The 22,114-nt window shown below is 42.8% G+C and overlaps 1 protein-coding gene across 2 annotated transcripts; it reads left to right on the top strand.

The window, feature by feature from the left end:
- The first annotated feature begins 242 nt into the window (after positions 1-242).
- Positions 243-22,063, top strand: LOC121575104 (protein FAM219A). Of its 2 annotated transcripts, none has more exons than XM_041887954.2 (6): positions 243-777; positions 4,783-4,876; positions 11,305-11,407; positions 15,733-15,816; positions 18,821-18,875; positions 19,347-22,063. In XM_041887954.2, the coding sequence occupies exons 1-6, from the start codon at positions 709-711 to the stop codon at positions 19,503-19,505; spliced, it is 564 nt and encodes a 187-aa protein (XP_041743888.1). In that variant the 5' UTR covers positions 243-708; the 3' UTR covers positions 19,506-22,063. The 2 variants fall into 2 exon arrangements, with proteins under 2 accessions (XP_041743888.1, XP_041743887.1); XM_041887953.2 differs by having other exon boundaries at positions 244-777; positions 18,821-18,896.
- Positions 22,064-22,114: the final 51 nt, after the last annotated feature.

The following is a 22,114-nucleotide window of genomic DNA, read 5'->3' as shown; positions in this document are numbered from 1 at the left end:
TACCAGGCAATTGTAAAGTAGGTCTAGACTAAAGCATGTCAGATAATAGGCTATATATTGTCAATGTTGTTGTTCTTGTGATCTCCTAAATTGATGTTTTCATGCGTTATCTCATATTGCCATCATCATTCGTCCATGATTGGACTGTGATGTCATGAATAATGTATATGTTTTTCCAGACCCGGAAGATGGCACCGACTAGTGATGGCATTCCGAGTCTTTTCGGTGAGCCGGCTCATTTGGCTCCCAAACGGCGTGGACCAGATTGACGCGCTCTCCCCATTGTTTATTGTTTTTGCAGTGAGGATTCACTCTCTTTAGATAATTATTTTGTAACTTATCTGCAGAAAAACTTTGTTTTTAGCTCAAAAAGCAGTAGTAAACAGTATGCAAATCAGGGAGCCAAATGAACGGCTCTTTCAAAAATGCGATTATGTTCCCAACGTTCACCAAAAAGAGCCGTTCATTCGCGAACGACCAATCACTAGTACCGACGTCGTTAGTGCTGTCTGTTTTGGTTGAGTCACCAGATCTGACCATGCCTTACTGACTGACTAGAGGCAGAAAACAAACGAGAATAATGAAAAAATAACTGATTGTTAATGCGACAAACTAAGGAATAAGTCGAGTATTTTTGTGTCTACAAATATTAAGATCTTGCATCGGTTTGGCGGTGTAACGTTAGCTAGCTAACACCATTCGTCGAAAATGATGAAGGAAGAAGAAATTGATAGGTTCCAAGTACCCCCAGTTACAGAGACAGAGACGCAACCCTTGGTAAGTGCAATGTGTTGTTGCGTTTATTACTAGCTTCATTTTAGAGTTCAAATTACCTTGAAATTAAGCCTATACTACAATTTAAATGCGTGTACTGGTGGCTTTGTCGAAAATCCTTGTCAGACAGCTGGCCAGCGACTGCCTGGTGTTGTTTGCTTGGGGCGGGGGTGGGTGGGTTCCCATTTGACAATTATGTTTGAGTCCTCCTAAGCATTTCTTCTAACCGATAACATTTGATTGAATGGACTTCGTCTGGCCATCATTGCCATCGAGATTAGTTTCTAACCAAACTGGTGACGTGTTATTTATTGTGAATTGGAGAGGGGGAAGAAGAGCTCGCTTCGATATGACTGCTGCTGGCTGGGTGAATAAACGCTGTCTCCAGCTGATTCATAGCCCCAGCGCGGAAACCCCAGCCTCAGTCCCAGCCTCAGCTGATGCATAGCCCGAGATGGTAGGGACGTCTGGTTGAGAGAATTACAGTATGTTTTCTCTTCTCAAACTAACCATGATACCAAAACGTCTGCCTCTTGTTATCCCTTCAACACTTCCGTTGATGAACTCACTCTACCACTGATAGGCTTAACTCTGGATACAGATTAACATTCACACGTGCACTGTTCATGTATACACTGGACTGGTCTGGACACAGTGTGTCCATGCACTTTTAATTTGTACATTCTAGCGTCAATATATGCATGGTGTTAGATATTTGCTGTTTCAGCAAGCACCTCTCTGTACCTCTTGAGTCTCAACAGGGACTGCAGGGGCCTGTCAGTGCAGGATGTGTATAGGTTCACCACCACAACAAGGTCTTTCAGTGTCCTTCATTGTTTCTTTATGGTATTTCACCATTCAGACCTCTTGATGTGCGTAGGGCCCCATACACTATGGTTAGGTCCCTTCAGTGCCTCTACACCAGGGGTGTCAAACTCATTCCATGGAGGGCCTAGTGTCTGATGGTTATATATCTTCTCTTTCAAGGTGCATTGGATAGAAAATACTTTGAACTTGAAAAAGATACAGTCCAGCTACACTGTGGGGGCTTCTTTGATATTATTAGGTGTGCCTTGCTTCAAACACACTTCACTTTAACCAGCTGTCCTTTCCAAATGAAGCTACGTGGCTGTAGGTGGGCAGACTGATGCTCTGTGCAGGCAGGTTTTCATCCTGTCCATGCCTGCATCCCCCCGAGGGTTGCAGAAAATCAGAGAGAATAATTTAGGCCTGTCTCGCTTCTCTTCAACATATCGATTTGATTCACAGTCCATGTTCTCATGTTTCTCACGTCTGCTAATGCTGGCATGGATTTAATTATTTTATCTGGTTACGCCTTAATGTGTCTGTGTTGGTCATAAATGAATGGTAGAGCTCTATCATTGCCATTATTTTATTCTCTCAGCCTGCTTCTTTTAAATTCTCAACATTGACATTCACCTTTCCTCAAGCCTGTTATTGTAATAAAACTTAAACTTACTACTGCTGTCAGTGATAAAAAATCTCTAGTATAATACGCCCTCTTTTTGAAATCTATTCAGGTTGCTAGTATTGGTTTCTACTTCTAGCCTGATTGATTTGAAGAAAATCCCATGGCTAGGTCTGTTAGGTCTACGTAGACTGCAATGACAACTTGTAGTCTCTCCTCATCCAAACCATATCAGAGAGTCAAAGAGCCAGCTGTTCTGTTGCACAGAGAGCTCTGTGCATTCTCATGCTAATCATTGTGAATAGTAAAGAACATGAATCAACTCGGCATCTGCTTCTCAAATGTTCTGAAATGGACTTCAAATGAATAAAACAAGCTGTCCTGTGTAGAATTAGGCTATGGTTAGAGTTGGGTTGTGCCAACACTCACTTGAACTTAAACAGCACTATAGAATGGTGACATGTATTTAATCCAAATGCCACATCCAATTTAACTGACAGGAACTGGAATTTGCCCCCCAACTCTGACATCTAGAACGCTATACACATCTATTTACAAGACAATCCTCAATTTTGCTCTAGCATTATGTTTTGTCCTGAATTAGAGTGATTGTTGAAGGCTGTAGTCATGGTGCAGGCTTCACAACAAACTTGAAACTGTATTTACTGTCAAACTAATTTCCAAGACTCGTGGCTGGCTGTCCTGATCGATCAGCCTGCGCTGTCATTGGTCCGATGGGAGCCCAGATGAATAATCCCACTAATCCCCTAGCAGTGCCACGTCAGCAACCTTGTGGCTCTTCATCATGATCACACTGGCGGCTGTTAGCGCTGGAGGTCATAGCTGACCAGACTAGGCCATTTGAAACACGCCTAGTTTAACTGGTCTAGTGTATGGTATGATGTCCTTGAGGTCTTTCATCAAGCATGGATGCATATCGAAGATGTATCGGTGTGTGTGGATGATATGTAGTATGACCTCTAACATGTATCCCTCACACCTTGTGCACAGTGAGAGCTCACTTCATCAAAATAAACACGGATGCACCTTCTACATGCATCCATACTAGATTAAAGACCTCAAGAAGAACAACATTCCATAACTTGACACATCATCCACACTTCATCGACTGTGAGTGGAGATACAATATTGAAGGTTTATTTTCTCTCCAGCTGCTCAGACCTCTCAGTAGTTTAGTATTGTGTGAGCTGAGGTGTGACTCTGAATGGGTAGAAGGAGACGCTGGTGCTTGGAAAACCTCAAAGAAAATAACGGGTCTTTGTCGCAGAACAAAAATAGCCTGATGTTTGCAGGCTGTTACAGTGGGAATAGCTCATTGTTGTACTTTCCCATGTCCCTGTGCTCTGTTAGCACCACGTTGTCAGTTTTGATTAATTCTTTCAGCTTAATGAACAATATTTCACCGGATGAAGCCATTGTTTGTGTCCAGTGCCGGGATGAATTATACTAGACGGGAAAACGCTCAGTCTGTTATTTAACACTTGTTCTGAGCGAGAATAAGAAAGTGTGTGTTAGTTCCTCTGGATGAGTGTCTGCTAAATTACAAATAGAAATGTAGGCTATTGCGTAATGACACTTAGGTCTGTCTACAGTGTAGACTACACATTACGTGTTTTAAATGTAATAAACTATGCTTGTAAAATTGAAGTCAGCAGAATGGGAAAACTGTGTGAGGGAGTGGATACTGGATACTTTCACTAGGTGCTGTATAGTAGTTTCAGGCTCTGCCTGCTGTGCTGCTTGTTAGTGGTCTGTTGTTTCAACACGGCAGCCAGGCAGTTCCCTGGAGCGAATGCAGTGTTCTTTCAGGCTGCCCTTGTGGGATCTCCACTCCGGCCTACTTTGCTGGCTGTGACAGGCTTGTGGTGAACATAATGCAGGGCTCTGTCAGTGGAGTAGGCAGACCAGCCAGCCAGACCTTCCACCACCCAGCAGCTCTCGTCTGGGTCCCAAAAGGCTCCCTATTCCCTTTATAGTGCACTACTTGTGACCAGAGCCTGGTCAAAAGTAGTGCACTATATAGGGTTCCATTTGGGACGCAGTCCTGTCTCTCTCTTAGCACTGGAGGTCCAACAGGAACCCCCTCTGTTCTCCCACGGCCCCCGAGTGACGTCACTCACAGACAGCCTCACTGGCCTACTCCCAGCCCAGTCTCACCAGTAGAGTGCTCTGGCAGTGGAAACTGACCTAGCATAGAGTCACAAGCAGGCACACACTTAACAGTAGCCTCTCACAGGCTTTCACCTCACGTGAGCGAAGTCTGGAAGCAGAGGCTAACTAAACAGTAAAATATAAATAGAACACCAGGATAGATGAGGGGAAAAAGGTGCTCAAGGGGCTGGAAAAGGCCTTTAGGCATGGTAAAATAATACAAATATTTATACCGGTTGTGAAGTCTGCCTGTTTTGGAATTGGAAATAGGACTGTCGCATATGGAAGCTGATTTGTGCCAGAGGTAAAATGTTAAACAACCACAGCGAATCCTGAAAGTTGAACACATCTGATAGAAAATGACCATGTCAAACCTGTGAAAGCTAATCATCAGTTTTTTTCTGCAGCAGGACCCAGCAGGATCCGAGGCCGACTCTGACACTAGAGAAGGTGAAACGGTGGCCATGAACTACAAGCCCTCCCAACTGCAAGTGAAAATAGGTGAGCCTTATTTATAGCATCTCCACTCCTCATTCCCAGTACAACATCAATGTGTCTGTGTTCTACTAACACATGGTGGCCTTCAATAAGACCATCTCTCCATCTATCAATTATTAAGTCATTCAGTCAATATATAACAACATATATAAGTTGATGACATGCTATTAATGAGTCAATGGCGTTATTCTCATTCAGTAGTTCATCTATTATTTTTGGAGCAATGCTGTGTTCTTTGCGTAGAGCATGGCGCTTGCAACGCCAGGGTTGTGGGTTCGTTTCCCACGGGGGGCCATTATGAAAATGTATGCACTCACTAACTGTAAGTCGCTCTGGATAAGAGCGTCTGCTAAATGACTAAAATGTCAATGTAAATGATAGGCATATACAGTGAGGGGAAAAAGTATTTGATCCCCTGCTGATTTTGTACGTTTGCCCACTGACAAAGACATGATCAGTCTATAATTTGAATGGTAGGTTTATTTGAACAGTGAGAGACAGAATAACAACAAAAAAATCCAGAAAAACGCATGTCAAAAATGTTATAAATTGATTTGCATTTTAATGAGTGAAGTAAGTTTTTGATCCCTCGGCAAAACATGACTTGGTACTTGGTGGCAAAACCCTTGTTGGCAATCACAGAGGTCAGACGTTTCTTGTAGTTTGCTACCAGGTTTGCACACATCTCAGGAGGGATTTTGTTCCACTCCTCTGCAGATCTTCTCCAAGTCATTAAGGTTTCGAGGCTGACGTTTGGCAACTCGAACCTTCAGCTCCCTCCACAGATTTTCTATGGGATTAAGGTCTGGAGACTGGCTAGGCCACTCCAGGACCTTAATGTGCTTCTTCTTGAGCCACTCATTTGTTGCCTTGGCTGTGTGTTTTGGGTCATTGTCATGCTGGAATAGCCATCCACGACCCATTTTCAGTGCCCTGGCTGAGGGAAGGAGGTTCTCACCCAAGATTTGACGGTACATGGCCCCGTCCATCGTCCCTTTGATGCGGTGAAGTTGTCCTGTCCCCTTAGCAGAAAAACACCCCCAAAGCATAATGTTTCCACCTCCATGTTTGACGGTGGGGATGGTGTTCTTGGGGTCATAGGCAGCATTCCTCCTCCTCCAAACACGGCGAGTTGAGTTGATGCCAAAGAACTCCATTTTGGTCTCATCTGACCAAAACACTTTCACCCAGTTCTCCTCTGAATCATTCAGATGTTCATTGGCAAACTTCAGACGGCCCTGTATATGTGCTTTCTTGAGCAGGGGGACCTTGCGGGCGCTGCAGGATTTCAGTCCTTCACAGCGTAGTGTGTTACCAATTGTTTTCTTGGTGACTATGGTCCCAGCTGCCTTGAGATCATTGACAAGATCCTCCCGTGTAGTTCTGGGCTGATTCCTCACCGTTCTCATGATCATTGCAACTCCACGAGGTGAGATCTTGCATGGAGCCCCAGGCCGAGGGAGATTGACAGTTCTTTTGTGTTTTTTCCATTTGCGATGGCCTTGTAGCCCATTCCAGCCTTGTGTAGGTCTACAATCTTGTCCCTAACATCCTTGGAGAGCTCTTTGGTCTTGGCCATGGTGGAGAGTTTGGAATCTGATTGATTGATTGCTTCTGTGGACAGGTGTCTTTTATACAGGTAACAAACTGAGATTAGGAGCACTCCCTCTAAGAGTGTGCTCCTAATCTCATCTCGTTACCTGTATAAAAGACACCTGGGTGCCAGAAATCTTTCTGATTGAGAGGGGGTCAAATACTTATTTCCCTCATTAAAATGCAAATCTATTTATAACATTTTTGACATGCGTTTTTTTCTGGATTTTGTTGTTGTTATTCTGTCTCTCACTGTTCAAATAAACATACCATTAAAATTATAGACTGATCATTTCTTTGTCAGTGGGCAAATGTACAAAATCAGCAGGGGATAAAATACTTTTTTCCCTCACTGTATGACAGCGAGATGGAATCTTCAGTTTTTTCACAGAGAAATGTAGAAAGGCAGGTTCTGTCAGATAGACCAAAGTTATTCAATTATTCTATGGCATGTAGTATCTTTGTAACATTACTCCTTTACCATGTTTTGCTGAATGTTTTTTCTTGACATAGGCCTAGAGCTGTCAAAATAGGTTTTTAGTTACTGACTGATATTGGCCATAGCCAAGAAACAGTGCATTCGGAAAGTATTCCGACCCCTTGACTTTTTCTACATTTTGTTACGTTACAGCCTTATTCTAAAATTGATTACAATGTTTTTATTCCTCATCAATCTACACACAAATACCCCATAATGACAAAGCAAAAACAGGTTTTTAGAAATGTTTGCACATTTCTTAAAAATAAAACACTGAAATATCACATTTACATAAATATTCAGACCCTTTACTGAGTACATTGTTGAAGCACCTTTGGCAGTGATTACAGCCTCGATTCTTCTTGGGTATGACGCTACAAGCTTGGCACACCTGTATTTGAGGAGTTTCTCCAATTCTTCTCTCCAGATCCTCTCAAGCTCTGTCAGGTTGGATGGGGAGCGTTGCTGCACAGCTATTTTCAGGTCTCTCCAGAGATTTTAGATCGGGTTCAAGTCCGGGCTCTGGCTGGGCCACTCAAGGACATTCAGAGACTTGTCCCAAAGCCACTCCTGCGTTGTCTTGGCTGTGGGCTTATGGTCGTTGTCCTGTTGGAAGGTGAACCTTCACCCCAGTCTGAGGTCCTGAGTGCTCTGGTGCAGGTTTATCTTATCCTTGATCATGACTAGTCTCCCAGTCCCTGCCGCTGAAAAACATCCCCACAGCATGATGCTGCCACCACAATGCTTCACCGTAAGGATGGTGCCAGGTTTCCTCCAGACTTGATGCTTGGCATTCAGGCCGAAGAGTTCAGTCTTGGTTTCATCAGACCAGAGAATCTTGTTTCTCATGGTCTGAGAGTCCTTTAGGTGCCTTTTGGCAAACTCCAAGCGGGCTGTCGTGCCTTTTACTGAGGAGTGACTTCCGTCTGGCCACTCTACCATAAAGGCCTGATTGGTGGAGTGCTGCAGAGACGGTTGTCCTTCTGGAAGGTTCTCCCATATTCACAGAGGAACTCTGGAGCTCTGTCAGCGTGACCATCGGGTTCTTGGTCACCTCCCTGACCAAGGCCCCTCTCCCCTGATTGCTCAGCTCTAGGAAGTGTCTTGGTGGTTCCAAACTTCTTCCATTTAAGAATGATGGAGGCCACTGTGTTCTTGTTGACCTTCAATGCTACATAAATGTTTTGGTACCCTTCCCCAGATCTGTGCCTCAACACAATCCTGTCTCGGAGCTCTACGGACGATTCCTTCGACCTCATGGCTTGGTTTATGCTCTGACATGCACTGTCAACTGTGGGACCTCATATAGACAGGTGTGTGCCTTTCCAAATCATGTCCAATCAATTGAATTGACCACAGGTGGACTCCAAGTTGTAGAAACATCTCAAGGATGATCAATGGAAACAGGATGCACCTGAGCTCAATTTCGAGTCACAAAGCAAAGGGTCTGAATACTTATGTAAATATTTTTTTATTTTATTTTTTTCATTTTTAGTAAATCAGCAAACATTTCTAAAAACCTGTTTTCACTTCGTCATTATGGGGTATTGTGTGTAGATTGATGAGGGGAAAAAAATTATGTAATCCATTTTAGAATAAGGCTGTAACGTAACAAAATGTGAAAAAGTCTAATGGTCTCAATACTTTCAGAATGCACTGTATTCCTATTAAACTGTTTCCACACTAAAGCCTAATAACGCTTTAGGGTTTTTGATCTCCCTGAGCATTGCTGTGGTTGTTTGGGATATATTGCCTAAAGCCAATACCCAATAGCAATTCTACCCTTGCTACATAAAGGTCCTCCTTGATTGACACAGGCTATCTAGCAGTGACAGGCTGAATTTACTCAATGTATCCCAGGGCAGGATCTTTGAAAGGGCAATGAGGTCACAACTTCCAATCCCATAACCCTATCTCCCTCTCATGCACTCAGTTGGTCAGCAGCACTGTGCTTCAGAGATTAAATAAATAGTGTTATGTTGATGTTAAAAAGCTTTGCATCACAATCATTGGCTTGGCAGCCTGCTTATTGACTACTGCACCGCAGAGGAATTCCAAGCACACAGACGACAGTGTGGAAGTCACATAAAAGTCAAGCCCAAAGTTTACATTAAAACCCCACATGCCCCGCCAGTAGGGCTATATGAATGATAAATTACCACAGTGTTCCATATAGCAGCACAACCAGTGTTGCAGTACAGTTGCCTACTCTCATTAGTTATTAGTCATTTTCAGGTAGATGGTAGTGATGGACCTGAAAGCAACATGTTTTATTGTAGACCCAGTAAAGAAATCAAAGCAGATGAACAAGTGAGTCAATTTAATACATTGTCGAAAAGGGTATTGGGGCATTGTCTTGCATCAAATAGCGGTGACGACTACGCTGAGGACTGTGTGTCGCCTAGGAATGACTCCACCTGTTGGAAGACAATGGGGATGGGAGGTGACAGTTTCACTCATTGTTCCCCACAATGAAATTGGAGAGGGGACTTGGATCTGTCTCTGTTCGTTCATACAGTGAGGGAAAAAAGTATTTGATCCCCTGCTGATTTTGTACGTTTGCCCACTGACAAAGAAATTATCAGTCTATAATTTTAATGGTAGGTTTATTTGAACAGTGAGAGACAGAATAACAACAAAATAATCCAGAAAAACGCATGTCAAAAATTTTATAAATTGATTTGCATTTTAATGAGGAAAATAAGTATTTGACCACCTCTCAATCAGAAAGATTTCTGGCTCCCAGGTGTCTTTTATACAGGTAACGAGCTGAGATTAGGAGCACACTCTTAAAGGGAGTGCTCCTAATCTCAGTTTGTTACCTGTATAAAAGACACCTGTCCACAGAAGCAATCAATCAATCAGATTCCAAACTCTCCATCATGGCCAAGACCAAAGAGCTCTCCAAGGATGTTAGGGACAAGATTGTAACCTACACAAGGCTGGAATGGGTGACAACAGTTGGTGCGATTATTCGCAAATGGAAGAAACACAAAATAACTGTCAATCTCCCTCGGCCTGGGGCTCCATGCAAGATCTCACCTTGTGGAGTTGCAATGATCATGAGAACGTTGAGGAATCAGGCCAGAACTACACGGGAGGATCTTGTCAATGATCTCAAGGCAGCTGGGACCATAGTCACCAAGAAAACAATTGGTAACACACTACGCCGTGAAGGACTGAAATCCTGCAGCGCCTGCAAGGTCCCCCTGCTCAAGAAAGCACATATACAGGGCCGTCTGAAGTTTGCCAATGAACATCTGAATGATTCAGAGAAGAACTGGGTGAAAGTGTTGTGGTCAGATGAGACCAAAATCGAGCTCTTTGGCATCAACTCAACTCGCTGTGTTTGGAGGACGAGGAATGCTGCCTATGACCCCAAGAACACCATCCCCACCGTCAAACATGGAGGTGGAAACATTATGCTTTGGGGGTGTTTTTCTGCTAAGGGGACAGGACAACTTCACCGCATCAAAGGGACGATGGACGGGTCCATGTACCGTCAAATCTTGGGTGAGAACCTCCTTCCCTCAGCCAGGGCATTGAAAATGGGTCGTGGATGGGTATTCCAGCATGACAATGACCCAAAACACACGGCCAAGGCAACAAAGGAGTGGCTCAAGAAGAAGCACATTAAGGGCCTGGAGTGGCCTAGCCAGTCTCCAGACCTTAATCCCATAGAAAATCTGTGGAGGGAGCTGAAGGTTCGAGTTGCCAAACGTCAGCCTCGAAACCTTAATGACTTGGAGAAGATCTGCAAAGAGGAGTGGAACAAAATCCCTCCTGAGATGTGTGCAAACCTGGTGGCCAACTACAAGAAACGTCTGACCTCTGTGATTACCAACAAGGGTTTTGCCACCAAGTACTAAGTAATGTTTTGCAGAGGGGTCAAATACTTATTTCCCTCATTAAAATGCAAATCAATTTATAACATTTTTGACATAAGTTTTTCTGGATTTTTTTGTTGTTATTCTGTCTCTCACTGTTCAAATAAACCTACCATTAAAATTATTGACTGATCATGTCTTTGTCAGTGGGCAAACGTACAAAATCAGCAGGGGATCAAATACTTTTTTCCCTCACTGTATGTTAGTGACACGCGATATCTCAGACAGCACTGGTCCGATTTTGAAGAAACTTAGGTGAATGATGCGTCTTGCCGTAGAGATCCAGCATTTACAAAATGACACTGATTGGCCCAAGGCGGGAGCTGTAGTAATGAACTGTAATTTGTTGGCGCTTGTGACTATCTCAATTGGCCCAAGGAGGGGCGCTGCATCATTCATGGGGGACGACATGTTTACTGTTGCCTTGTTTGTTAATTGTCTCTAACTATGACGTCATCTCCTGTGATTGGCAGAGAAACAGAGAGTGCTGGCCAGGAAGGGATCAGTAAAAAATGGCACCGTGGGTAGCCCTGTCAACCAGCAACCCAAGAAGAACAACGTCATGGCCAGAACACGGTAACAAGCTCACACTTTATGGTTTCCTCACCATGTTATTATTTTGGGGCATTTTCATCGAAAAGGACCCATGAGCACCAACGTGAAGTTAATAGGGCATATCAAATTGGGTGTCAAATGAAAGCTAGGAGTCTGTATTTTTGGGAAATTAAGGCATAGATCCATTTTCCATCTTAAAAATGAGGCATAAGTAAAGGTTTTGATTTCTGGGTAAACTGATAGAAAAGGGGTCTTAGAAAAACATCTACCAGAAAGTCTTAAACGGTATCAGATATACACCAAAACAAAGTAATGTTGATGTAAAGATCTCTACTAACTAATATGAACCCTTCTATTTAGTTTTTGAGAAATTGTTTAGGCCTACCTTCTGTACGTTTAAGAAATATTGCATTGTGCCTTGTAATTCTGTTACCAAAAACCCCCATATCTTTAAGATATTTTCTAATTTCTCTCCCTCATAGGATGGAGGATAATGGAAGTTCACAGAAGTAACAAGTAATGGTAGACATACCAATTAGTTATAGCGATTTTACTGATATCAATTTTGTTTGCGTTACAGTGCATTCGGAAAGTATTCAGACCCCTTTACTTTTTCTAAATTTGATTAAATTGTTTTTTTCCTTCATAAATCTACACACAATACCCCATAATGACAAAGCAAAAACAGGTTTTTAGAAAATGTTGCACATTTATAGAAAAATAACTGAAATATCACATTTACCTAAGTATTCAGACCCTTTACTCAGTACTTTGTTGAAGCACCTTTTGCAGCGATTACAGCCTCAAATCTTCTTGGGTATGACGCTACAAGCTTGGCACGCCTGTATTTGGGGAGTTTCTCCCATTCTTCTCTGCAGATCCTCTCAAGCTCTGTCAGGTTGGATGGGGAGCGTTGCTGCACAGCTATTTTCAGGTCTCTCCAGAGATGTTAGATCGGGTTCAAGTCCGGGCTCTGGCTGGGCCACTCAAGGACATTCAGAGACTTGTCCCAAAGCCACTCCTGCGTTGTCTTGGCTGTGTGCTTAGGGTCGTCGTCCTGTTGCAAGGTGAACCTTCACCGTAGTCTGAGGTCCTGAGCACTCTGGAGCAGGTTTTCATCAAGGATGTCTCTGTACTTTCCTCCGTTCATCTTTCCCTGACTAGTCTCTCAGTCCCTGCCGCTGAAAAACATCCCCACAGCATGATGCTGCCACTACCATGCTTCACCGTAGGGATAATGCCAGGTTTCCTCCAGATGTGGCGCTTGGGATTCAGGCCAAAGAGTTCAATATTGGTTTTATCAGACCAGAGAATCTTGTTTATCATGGTCTGATAGTCCTTTAGGTACCTTTTGACAAACTCCAAGCGGGCTGTCATTTACAGAGGAGTGGCTTCCGTCAGGCCTGATTGGTGGAGTGCTGCAGAGATGGTTGTCCTTCTGGATGATTCTCCCATCTCCACCGAGGAACTCTGGAGCTCTGTCAGTGACCATCAGGTTCTTGGTCACCTCCCTGACCAAGGCCCTTCTCCCCCAATTGCTCAGTTTGGCCGGGCGGCCAGCTCTAGGAAGAGTCTTGGTGGTTTCAAACTTCTTCCATTTAAGAATGCTGGAGGCCACTGTGTTCTTAGGGACCTTCAATGCTGCAGACAGTTTTTGATACTCTTCCCCAGATCTGTGCCTCGACACAATCCTGTCTCGGAGCTCTACAGACAATTCCTTTGACCTCATGGCTTGGTTTTTGCCCAGGACCGAGTTTGGGAAACCCTGCTCTAATGTAGTCCCCTGTAGCTCAGTTGGTAAAGCATGGCGTTTGCAACTCACTAACTGTAAGTCGCTCTGGATAAGAGCGTCTGCTAAATGACTAAAATGTCAATGTAAATGTGTGTGCCTTTCCAAATCATGTCCAATCAATTGAATTTACCACAGGTGGACTCCAATCAAGTTGTAGAAACATGTCAAGGATGATCAATGGAAACAGGATGCACCTGAGCTCAATTTCGAGTCTCATAGCAAAGGGTCTGAATACTTATGTAAATAAGATTTTTATTTTTAATACATTTGCCAACATTTCTAAAAACCTGTTTTCGCTTTTTCATTATGGGGTATTGTGTGTAGATTGAGGATTTCTATTTATTTAATCCATTTTAGAATAAGGCTGTAACGGAACAAAATGTGGAAAGACTCAAGGGGTCTGAATACTTTCCGAACGCACTGTAAGTGATTAAAACTCTTAATTCTGTTACCAATAAATCAGTAATGGAATTACTGCAACAAAATTGGCTACAGTGGGAAATCATAATAGTCACAAACCACAGTTGGGTCACCTGCTACTGTCCTCGCTTCCTCTGGCATACTGTTATGTTTTCTTTCTGTTGTCTGGTGGTCAAACCAAGAGTGTTAAAACAGTCTGAGTCTGGACAGCCCCTCCCTCCCTCTGCCTTTCTCTCTCAGACTCCAGTTAATGTCTTACTGACACATGAGCCCCCTCTCGTTGCCTTTACTGTAACCAGCATACTCACCGACACTGGATGTCCATGGACGCTGAAAAGTAGTTGAAATTTGGTCATTCCACCCTGGCCTTGATGTTAACGTCCACAGATGCACCAGACCAAATCTGAACCTATCATAGATGTATGTTTCACAAAGTACAGTACAGTACTGTACAGTGAGTAGAGTACAATACAGTACAGCGTGTAGAGCACAGTATAGTACATTGTATTGTACTGTACCCTAATGCAGGGTTTCCCAAACTCGGTCCTGGGGACCCCAAGGGGTGCACGTTTTGGTTTTTTCCCTAGCACTACACAGCTGATTCAAATAATCAAAGCTTGATGATGAGTTGGTTATTTTAAATCAGCTGTGTGGTGCTAGGGCAAAAACCAAAACGTGCACCCCTTGGGGTCCCCAGGACCGAGTTTGGGAAACCCTGCTCTAATGTACTGAACTCTACTCTACCCTACTCTGCTGTGATGTCCAGACTAGTGACACATATCCATAATTATGCATTTCTGTGTAGTACAGATCAGGGACCCATGATGCAATTCCATTACCGTAATTCTGTTACCAGGTGTAAATCCACTTCACTTACTGTAGTTCAATAACCAAAATAGATTTTTTCAAACTCAAGGTGTCATGTCATAGCTGACACCACATTCTTTCTGCAGACATCGTTGAATCTTAATTCGGAGCAGATATTTAAGTGTTTGGAAAATGTGGTTGCATAAAAACCTGAGGGAGATTTTACCATAATTCCATTACCAAAGTTTGCATCTGCACAGTTCTTCCACTAAATTAGTTTTTGTACATTTATCAGTGGAAATTGTTAAAAGTTGTCCTTGTGCATAGAATTGTATGGTTTATAAAACTTTGAAATCAATGGTTTTTGTTTGGCATACATTTTGAGTCAAAGCGTAATTCCGTTACCGTGGCCCAATACAAAAATGTATAATACATTCATGACAAGGCAATTTGGTGCTTGTTTGAGTTATTTTGTCACATTTTGTGCCCTTTCCATTCAATTTGAAATGCTATAAAGAGTTAAGAATATTTTTGTGTCTGTAAACTTTTACCCAGAGAAAGGTCAGGCCATTCAAAGCACTTCTACACCAACCCTCCAAGGGGACAGCCACACAGTTCTTACGATGACATTTAACATTTTAAAACCCAAAATATAAACCATTCATAACAAAACAGGGACTTTAGAAATGGAGGTCTGTGTGAATGCTAAATTCAGGCTCACTCTAGTTGATTAACCTTGGGCCTGGTTCAGTCAAACCCACTAACAGGGGCCCTTCCCTTTGTCTGTAATCCTAGTCCCTGGGTGGATTAGCAGAGATGTGAAAGCAGCTCCCCCTACACCCAGAGCCCCAGATTATGGGCAGCGCCCGATAGATTGGAGGCCGGCGATTAGCCAAATGCGCTCTAACCAGGCTAGGAGAGTGCTAACCCATGCTGTGGCTGACTGGGACAGCTGCTGCTGCTGAGGAGGAGGCTGGTTCGTGCCATTTATGATATCCCAGTTTTATTCCAGATTTGTCCCAGATTTAGCCACAGATCTGTTTTATTCAAGAGATCGAAAGAGAAACCCAGGAACCAGAATATCTTTATTTTGGCACCACATAACTGGAACTGAGCTAAAATTCAAGTTGAGGTTTTTGGGGTATATTGCCCTTTTTATTGCCCCTTGTATTGAAAACTTGAACTTGAAGATTTGACTTTGAGGAGGATCCCCATGACCTGTATCTTCTGCTGAGTTAGATTGCTATGGTGGCGGCGCATATGCCTCCTTTTCACACAGGTTTCGTGTTTCTAATCTCCAAGTATTTTCTTCTCTCCTCTTCTTTAGGTTGGTGGTGCCAAACAAAGGCTACTCCTCTTTAGACCAGACCAGCCCAGATGAGAAGCCCCTGGTAGCGCTGGATACAGACAGGTAACGGTGAATGTAATATTTCTCTGAATGGGATTTCAAAAGGGTGAGAAGAAGATATCCTTATTTAAATCCATCTCACAACTTGCTAATGTCTTGGGCTACTCTCTCTCTCTCTCTCTCTGACACTGGCGTCCAACAGACTTGTTCCAGACTTCCACCGTGAGCCTTCAGTCTTTCAAAGCTCAGTCACAGCGCATAGGGGACTAACTACTTCCCTGAATTCAATACAGGCTGAAAGAGTAGCCCCTGCCAGAAAAGAGTGACCCGACTCGGGGAAAGCAGGAAAAGTGTAACTGCTCTGTTGACTGTTACAGCTCTGCTCCGAGCCTCTCTCTCTCTTGGAAAGTAGGCAGAGGCATTCCCAAATGAGGGAAAATCCTCTCCCAGGGTGCCGGATTAGGGGGTTTGGGATTTGGACCGCCGGGAAAAGAGGCTCAGGGTCCTCCCTCCTTCAGTGCTCCTTGCCCAGCGTGTGATACAGATGGTCTGCGTCCCAAATGGCACCCTTTTCCCTTCATAGTGTACTGCTCTTGACTAGGGCCCTGGTCAAAAGTATAGGGTGCCAAGGGAATAGGGTGCCATTTGGGACGAATACATGGGTCCCCTACCCTGTGCCGATTTGCACTAAATGGCACCCATCACAACAATGACGTAATGTAGTATGTCATATGCTCACTCTCTCTATCTCTCTCTCTCTCTCTCTCTCTCTCTATCTCTCTCTGACACAGAGACCCACTTGTCTCCCTTATTTCAGCTTAAGTATGCACACTCACTCACTCAATGATTCTCTTTCTGTTGTTCTCTCTTTGTCTCTCACACTTGCACTCAATTGCACTGCCATTGTTGTTCTTGGCCTCACACACACACACACACACACCATTTTCTATTATGTCATGTCCCATTACTCAAAAACACACACACACTAAAAAAACACGTAAACACATGCATGAAAGTACATGTGTGTTTGTGTTGAGTTTATTGTCTTGAGTTTGGCCGTGTCTGAGAGTTCAGCCTCATTAAGAATAGGGCCAATCATTCCTGGAGTCGGGATCAATGGAAGGTTCCAGATTGTCTCTGCTGGTTGTCCCTGTTAGAATAAATCAATCCTGCTGAAATGTCAGCTCCTTATGGTGCCTAATTATCTACTGGGGAGATGCCTGGAGATCTAGAATATAGCACTGCATTTTGATTTTCATAAATCATTTTCTGGAAGAGAACACTGAAACACTGAGCAATGTTTTCAGATGTATCCCGAAATGAGTTTATAGTTCTTCTCTTTTTATTATCAAGAAATTAAGCTCCATAGCACAATATTGTATTATTTATGTACAGTGGGGAAAAAAAGTATTTAGTCAGCCACCAATTGTGCAAGTTCTCCCACTTAAAAAGATGAGAGGCCTGTAATTTTCGTCAACTATGACAGACAAAATGAGAAAAAGAAATCCAGAAAATCACATTGTAGGATTTTTAATGAATTTATTTGCAAATTATGGTGGAAAATAAGTATTTGGTCTATAACAAAAGTTTCTCAATACTTTGTTATATACCCTTTGTTGGCAATGACACAGGTCAAACGTTTTCTGTAAGTCTTCACAAGGTTTTCACACACTGTTGCTGGTATTTTGGCCCATTCCTCCATGCAGATCTCATCTAGAGCAGTTATGTTTTGGGGCTGTCGCTGGGCAACACGGACTTTCAACTCCCTCCAAAGATTTTCTATGGGGTTGAGATCTGGAGACTGGCTAGGCCACTCCAGGACCTTGAAATGCTTCTTACGAAGCCACTCCTTCGTTGCCCGGGCGGTGTGTTTGGGATCATTGTCATGCTGAAAGACCCAGCCACGTTTCATCTTCAATGCCCTTGCTGATGGAAGGAGGTTTTCACTCAAAATCTCACGATACATAGCCCCATTCATTCTTTCCTTTACACGGATCAGTCGTCCTGGTCCCTTTGCAGAAAAACAGCCCCAAAGCATGATGTTTCCACCCCCATGCTTCACAGTAGGTATGGTGTTCTTTGGATGCAACTCAGCATTCTTTGTCCTCCAAACACGACGAGTTGAGTTTTTACCAAAAAGTTCTATGTTGGTTTCATCTGACCATATGACATTCTCCCAATCCTCTTCTGGATCATCCAAATGCACTCTAGCAAACTTCAGACGGGCCTGGACATGTACTGGCTTAAGCAGGGGGACACGTCTCGCACTGCAGGATTTGAGTCCCTGGCGGCGTAGTGTGTTACTGATGGTAGGCTTTGTTACTTTGGTCCCAGCTCTCTGCAGGTCATTCACTAGGTCCCCCCGTGTAGTTCTGGGATTTTTGCTCACCGTTCTTGTGATCATTTTGACCCCACGGGGTGAGATCTTGCGTGGAGCCCCAGATCGAGGGAGATTATCAGTGGTCTTCTTAATAATTGCTCCCACAGTTGATTTCTTCAAACCAAGCTGCTTACCTATTGCAGATTCAGTCTTCCCAGCCTGGTGCAGGTCTACAATTTTGTTTCTGGTGTCCTTTGACAGCTCTTTGGTCTTGGCCATAGTGGAGTCTGGAGTGTGACTGTTTGAGGTTGTGGACAGGTGTCTTTTATACTGATAACAAGTTCAAACATGTGCCATTAATACAGGTAACGAGTGGAGGACAGAGGAGCCTCTTAAAGAAGAAGTTACAGGTCTGTGAGAGCCAGAAATCTTGCTTGTTTGTAGGTGACCAAATACTTATTTTCCACCATAATTTGCAAATAAATTCATAAAAAATCCTACAATGTGATTTTCGGAAGAAAAAAATTCTCAATTTGTCTGTCATAGTTGACGTGTACCTATGATGAAAATTACAGGCCTCTCATCTTTTTAAGTGGGAGAACTTGCACAATTGGTGGCTGACTAAATACTTTTTTTCCCAGCTGTATATTATACTTTTTTTTTTACTGTCCCCATCAACCTTGTTTGTGTTGCGTCCTGGTGTTTGGTAGGTCCAGGTATCAGACTACTCATCTCTTCTTGTTTCAGTGACGATGACTTTGACATGTCCAGATACTCTTCGTCTGGATACTCCTCAGCCGAGGTGAGATGTCTGAGGGACCAGGTATCTATGCACTACATACAGCTAATGTCACCTCAACCTTGTCATAAGTTGTCATAAGCACTGCATAACCTAACCTGTCACTTCACTTCCCTGCTTATGTCAATTCCCAACGCCTCTATCCTGTAACCTGTATCTTTTCTCCTCTGATCACCATTCACTTTTGTCAATTTATAACTATGGTGTTTCCGTCAGGCGTGATTTATCCATACATTTCATCACCATTCATTTCTATCCATGTGTTTATCTATTTATGTGTTTTAGTAGTAATTTTACTCACTAGAGTTTTTTTCATTACTTGGTGTTAGGTCTGCTACTATACAACGACTAGCACTAGCACGTCCCTTATGTTTTACCTAAAACATTGTGAGATTTCAACTCAATAATGACGTGTGTGGCTCTTATTATTATGATTGGGAAATTATCATGTTTTGTCCACTCTTTCCCCTGCAGCAGATCAACCAGGACCTCAACATCCAGCTACTGAAGGACGGTTACCGGCTAGACGAGATCCCTGACGACGAGGATCTGGATCTGATCCCGCCCAAATCAGTCAACCCCACTTGCATGTGCTGCCAAGCCACCTCCTCCTCAGCCTGCCACATCCAGTAGCCCCTCCCATAACAGATGCCCCCGCCACCAGGGTGTTGAAATGGTCGGGGGGGTGGGACAGAAGAAAAGGTGTATTGGAATTAGTGTGGATTTGGAAAGGGTGAAAATGCACAGCAAATGTACTAAGAGTAACTGGTTCCTCCTATGGTAGGACATGTGCATACGTTTGTCTGTTACATTATAAGGTCTTTATGTCTGAGTAGTATTCAGAAGCAGCTCTCCCTTGTCTCATCTTGGAATATAACATGGAGGGTAATGGAAGGACTCAAGAATGCGAACTTGTGTGAGATGGTCTCACAACTTGAGTGTTTCGAAGATGGTCTCTTGAGGAATATGTTGTCTTAAACTTTGTTTGACCTCCTGAAAGTCTTTGTTGCTGTCACGGTATGGAGGGATCAACAGTGAATGTACTGTGAGCGTGGCAAAAGGACAAACATTTGATTGAACAGAATGAAGAGCTGTCTGAGTGTGTAACGTCTAAAATCAAACATGGTCGGTATCAAACCCTTTAGAATATTTAAGGAGATACAGCAACGAACACAGAGGAATTGCAACTATTTATTTTATGTTTCTAAGCAGGCATCTCACAAGTTAAAATGCATAGTGAGTTTTGAGTTGAGTGGATTTGCAGCGGTCTTACTTCTCGCTCCTCTATCTTTTCTGATCAGATTGTCTTTCTCTCCCTCTAACACGTGACACATGAGGTGTGAACATAACGAACATTTGAATTCTCATACAAAGACATCAGAATAACTATTCTTATCTACAACTTTGATATGTGACTTGAGAACAGCTTTGCATGTTGCTCACTGTGCCACTTAGATAAACACCCTCACCAATACAGTAACTGGGGGGTTAGGCTCTCTTAACTTTACCCACTGCATCCTTAGCCTGGTCCCAGATCTGTTTGTGCTGTCTTGACAAACTCAAGTATGGTCAAGGCAAGACAGCATAAACTGATCTGGGACCAGGCTAGGTCAGATACTGTATGGTGAAGCCAATGTGTATTTAGTGCCATTCTACTACTGTCCACATGAAAATGATCATTTATTTTAGTGGATATTTCTATAACACTAAAAGGTTTCAGTTACCCCTCAATATAATTGTATATTGGGTCATCCTGCTTATACGTTTACTCGTTGTTGATTTTACTATGCTATCTTCACTTGTCTATTGTACACTTGTTATATCTTCATTTTTTTGTGTAAATTGCTTTGAAATTGTTTTGCTTTGAACATTTTCCAATATGCTCAGTAGGATTAATGTACTAACAACAATGTGCTAACAATTTCTGTACCTGCCATACTATAATACCGTTTCCTAGTCCTGGCACCCAGTGGTTGTGGGTACTGTAGTTTAACTGTGCCAAAAGGCCCATATTTTTCTTGTTTGTATAATGGTGTCCAAAAAAACATCCATTATGGCTGTTATGCCCATGAAAGTTAATACGAGATGGTGTTAAATTATTGTATGAATATACCAGTTGAATTGGAGAATGTGTGTCCTTATGAATTCCTGAGCAGGGATGTTACCAGTACACTTGTACTAATGATAGTGGTTGGGCAAAATGTCCGCCTGTACGTAGCTGCCCATGTCCTGCTATAGTGCTTCTAGAAGTAGGCTGTAGCGCCACCTTGTGCTTCTCACTGCCACTGACACAGTCACCAGCCATTCATAGCAGACAGTCTGTACAACCTCACATGCACAGTACACATGGCACACACACAGAATGCACTGTAGAACGCTTCAAATTGGAAATTGCACCTCATTGAAAGGGAATGTCTAACGATCCGAGACTGTGTATAGCGTACTGTATGTAAAGAAAGGGATGGATGAAGTAAAGATGTTCTTTACTGTACTGCTTTGGGTACTTGGTTATCCAGTGCATTCCACTGTAGTGCAATTAATTATATGAGGAAGGGTTGACTCCAGTGTGAATCCACACAAATTATGGACAAATCAAGCACAAACGGGTCAAGCCAAAATAATGAAAATACCTGCTGTTTTGGGATGGTGCAAAACAGGGATTACTGTGTTCAGTAGGCAAGAAATTGAAAAACGCTGTCCATATTCAAGAACATATCATCCAAATAGCAATGGCAATGTATACCTGCTTTGTCTGAGTGCCAAGCGTTAGTTTCCCCTGTCATTGTGATCACAAGTTCACACTCCCTCTCACCCCAGAGTTTACTAAAGTAGAGTATGCCTTAAGTAATGCATTGTAGTGGAAGATATTTATTGCCAGTGGTATGTTGTCATTTATTTGGAGAGAAAAAAAAAAGGAAAATATACAGTTTAACATGGACCCAGAGGGCAACACTTACATCTACGAAACTGCACTGAAATACTACAGTACTATTGTAAGTTTAGTGCTATTTTGCGGATGTTAAATATTGGCCGTAGTGTTTTTTTGTAATTATTATTATTTATTTTTTTTCAGACGCTCGTTGTGATTTTAAAGAAGATGTGAACAATTAAAGTTTCAGTATGTAACAATGTTATTGTTCTGTGTATTGTATCATGTCTACAAATAAATAGCAGAGGTCTGAATTAAAAGATGTGGTGCAACTTCCATGTGATGTCTGTGGAAAAAGGAAAAATATGCACAT

Source organism: Coregonus clupeaformis, chromosome 10 (assembly GCF_020615455.1).
Source record: "Coregonus clupeaformis isolate EN_2021a chromosome 10, ASM2061545v1, whole genome shotgun sequence".
In the NCBI taxonomy this organism is placed as follows: Eukaryota; Metazoa; Chordata; class Actinopteri; order Salmoniformes; family Salmonidae; genus Coregonus; species Coregonus clupeaformis.
The sequence above is the reverse complement of the archived record's forward strand: the minus strand, read 5'-3'. Positions and strand labels throughout refer to the sequence as shown.

Coding starts and splice junctions, on each gene's coding strand:
- LOC121575104 (XM_041887953.2), top strand. CDS start 709: ATGATGAAGGAAGAAGAAATTGATAGGTTCCAAGTACCCCCAGTTACA. Junction 4,877..11,304: donor CCAACTGCAAGTGAAAATAG/GTGAGCCTTATT, acceptor TGTGATTGGCAG/AGAAACAGAGAGTGCTGGCC. Junction 11,408..15,732: donor AACGTCATGGCCAGAACACG/GTAACAAGCTCA, acceptor CCTCTTCTTTAG/GTTGGTGGTGCCAAACAAAG.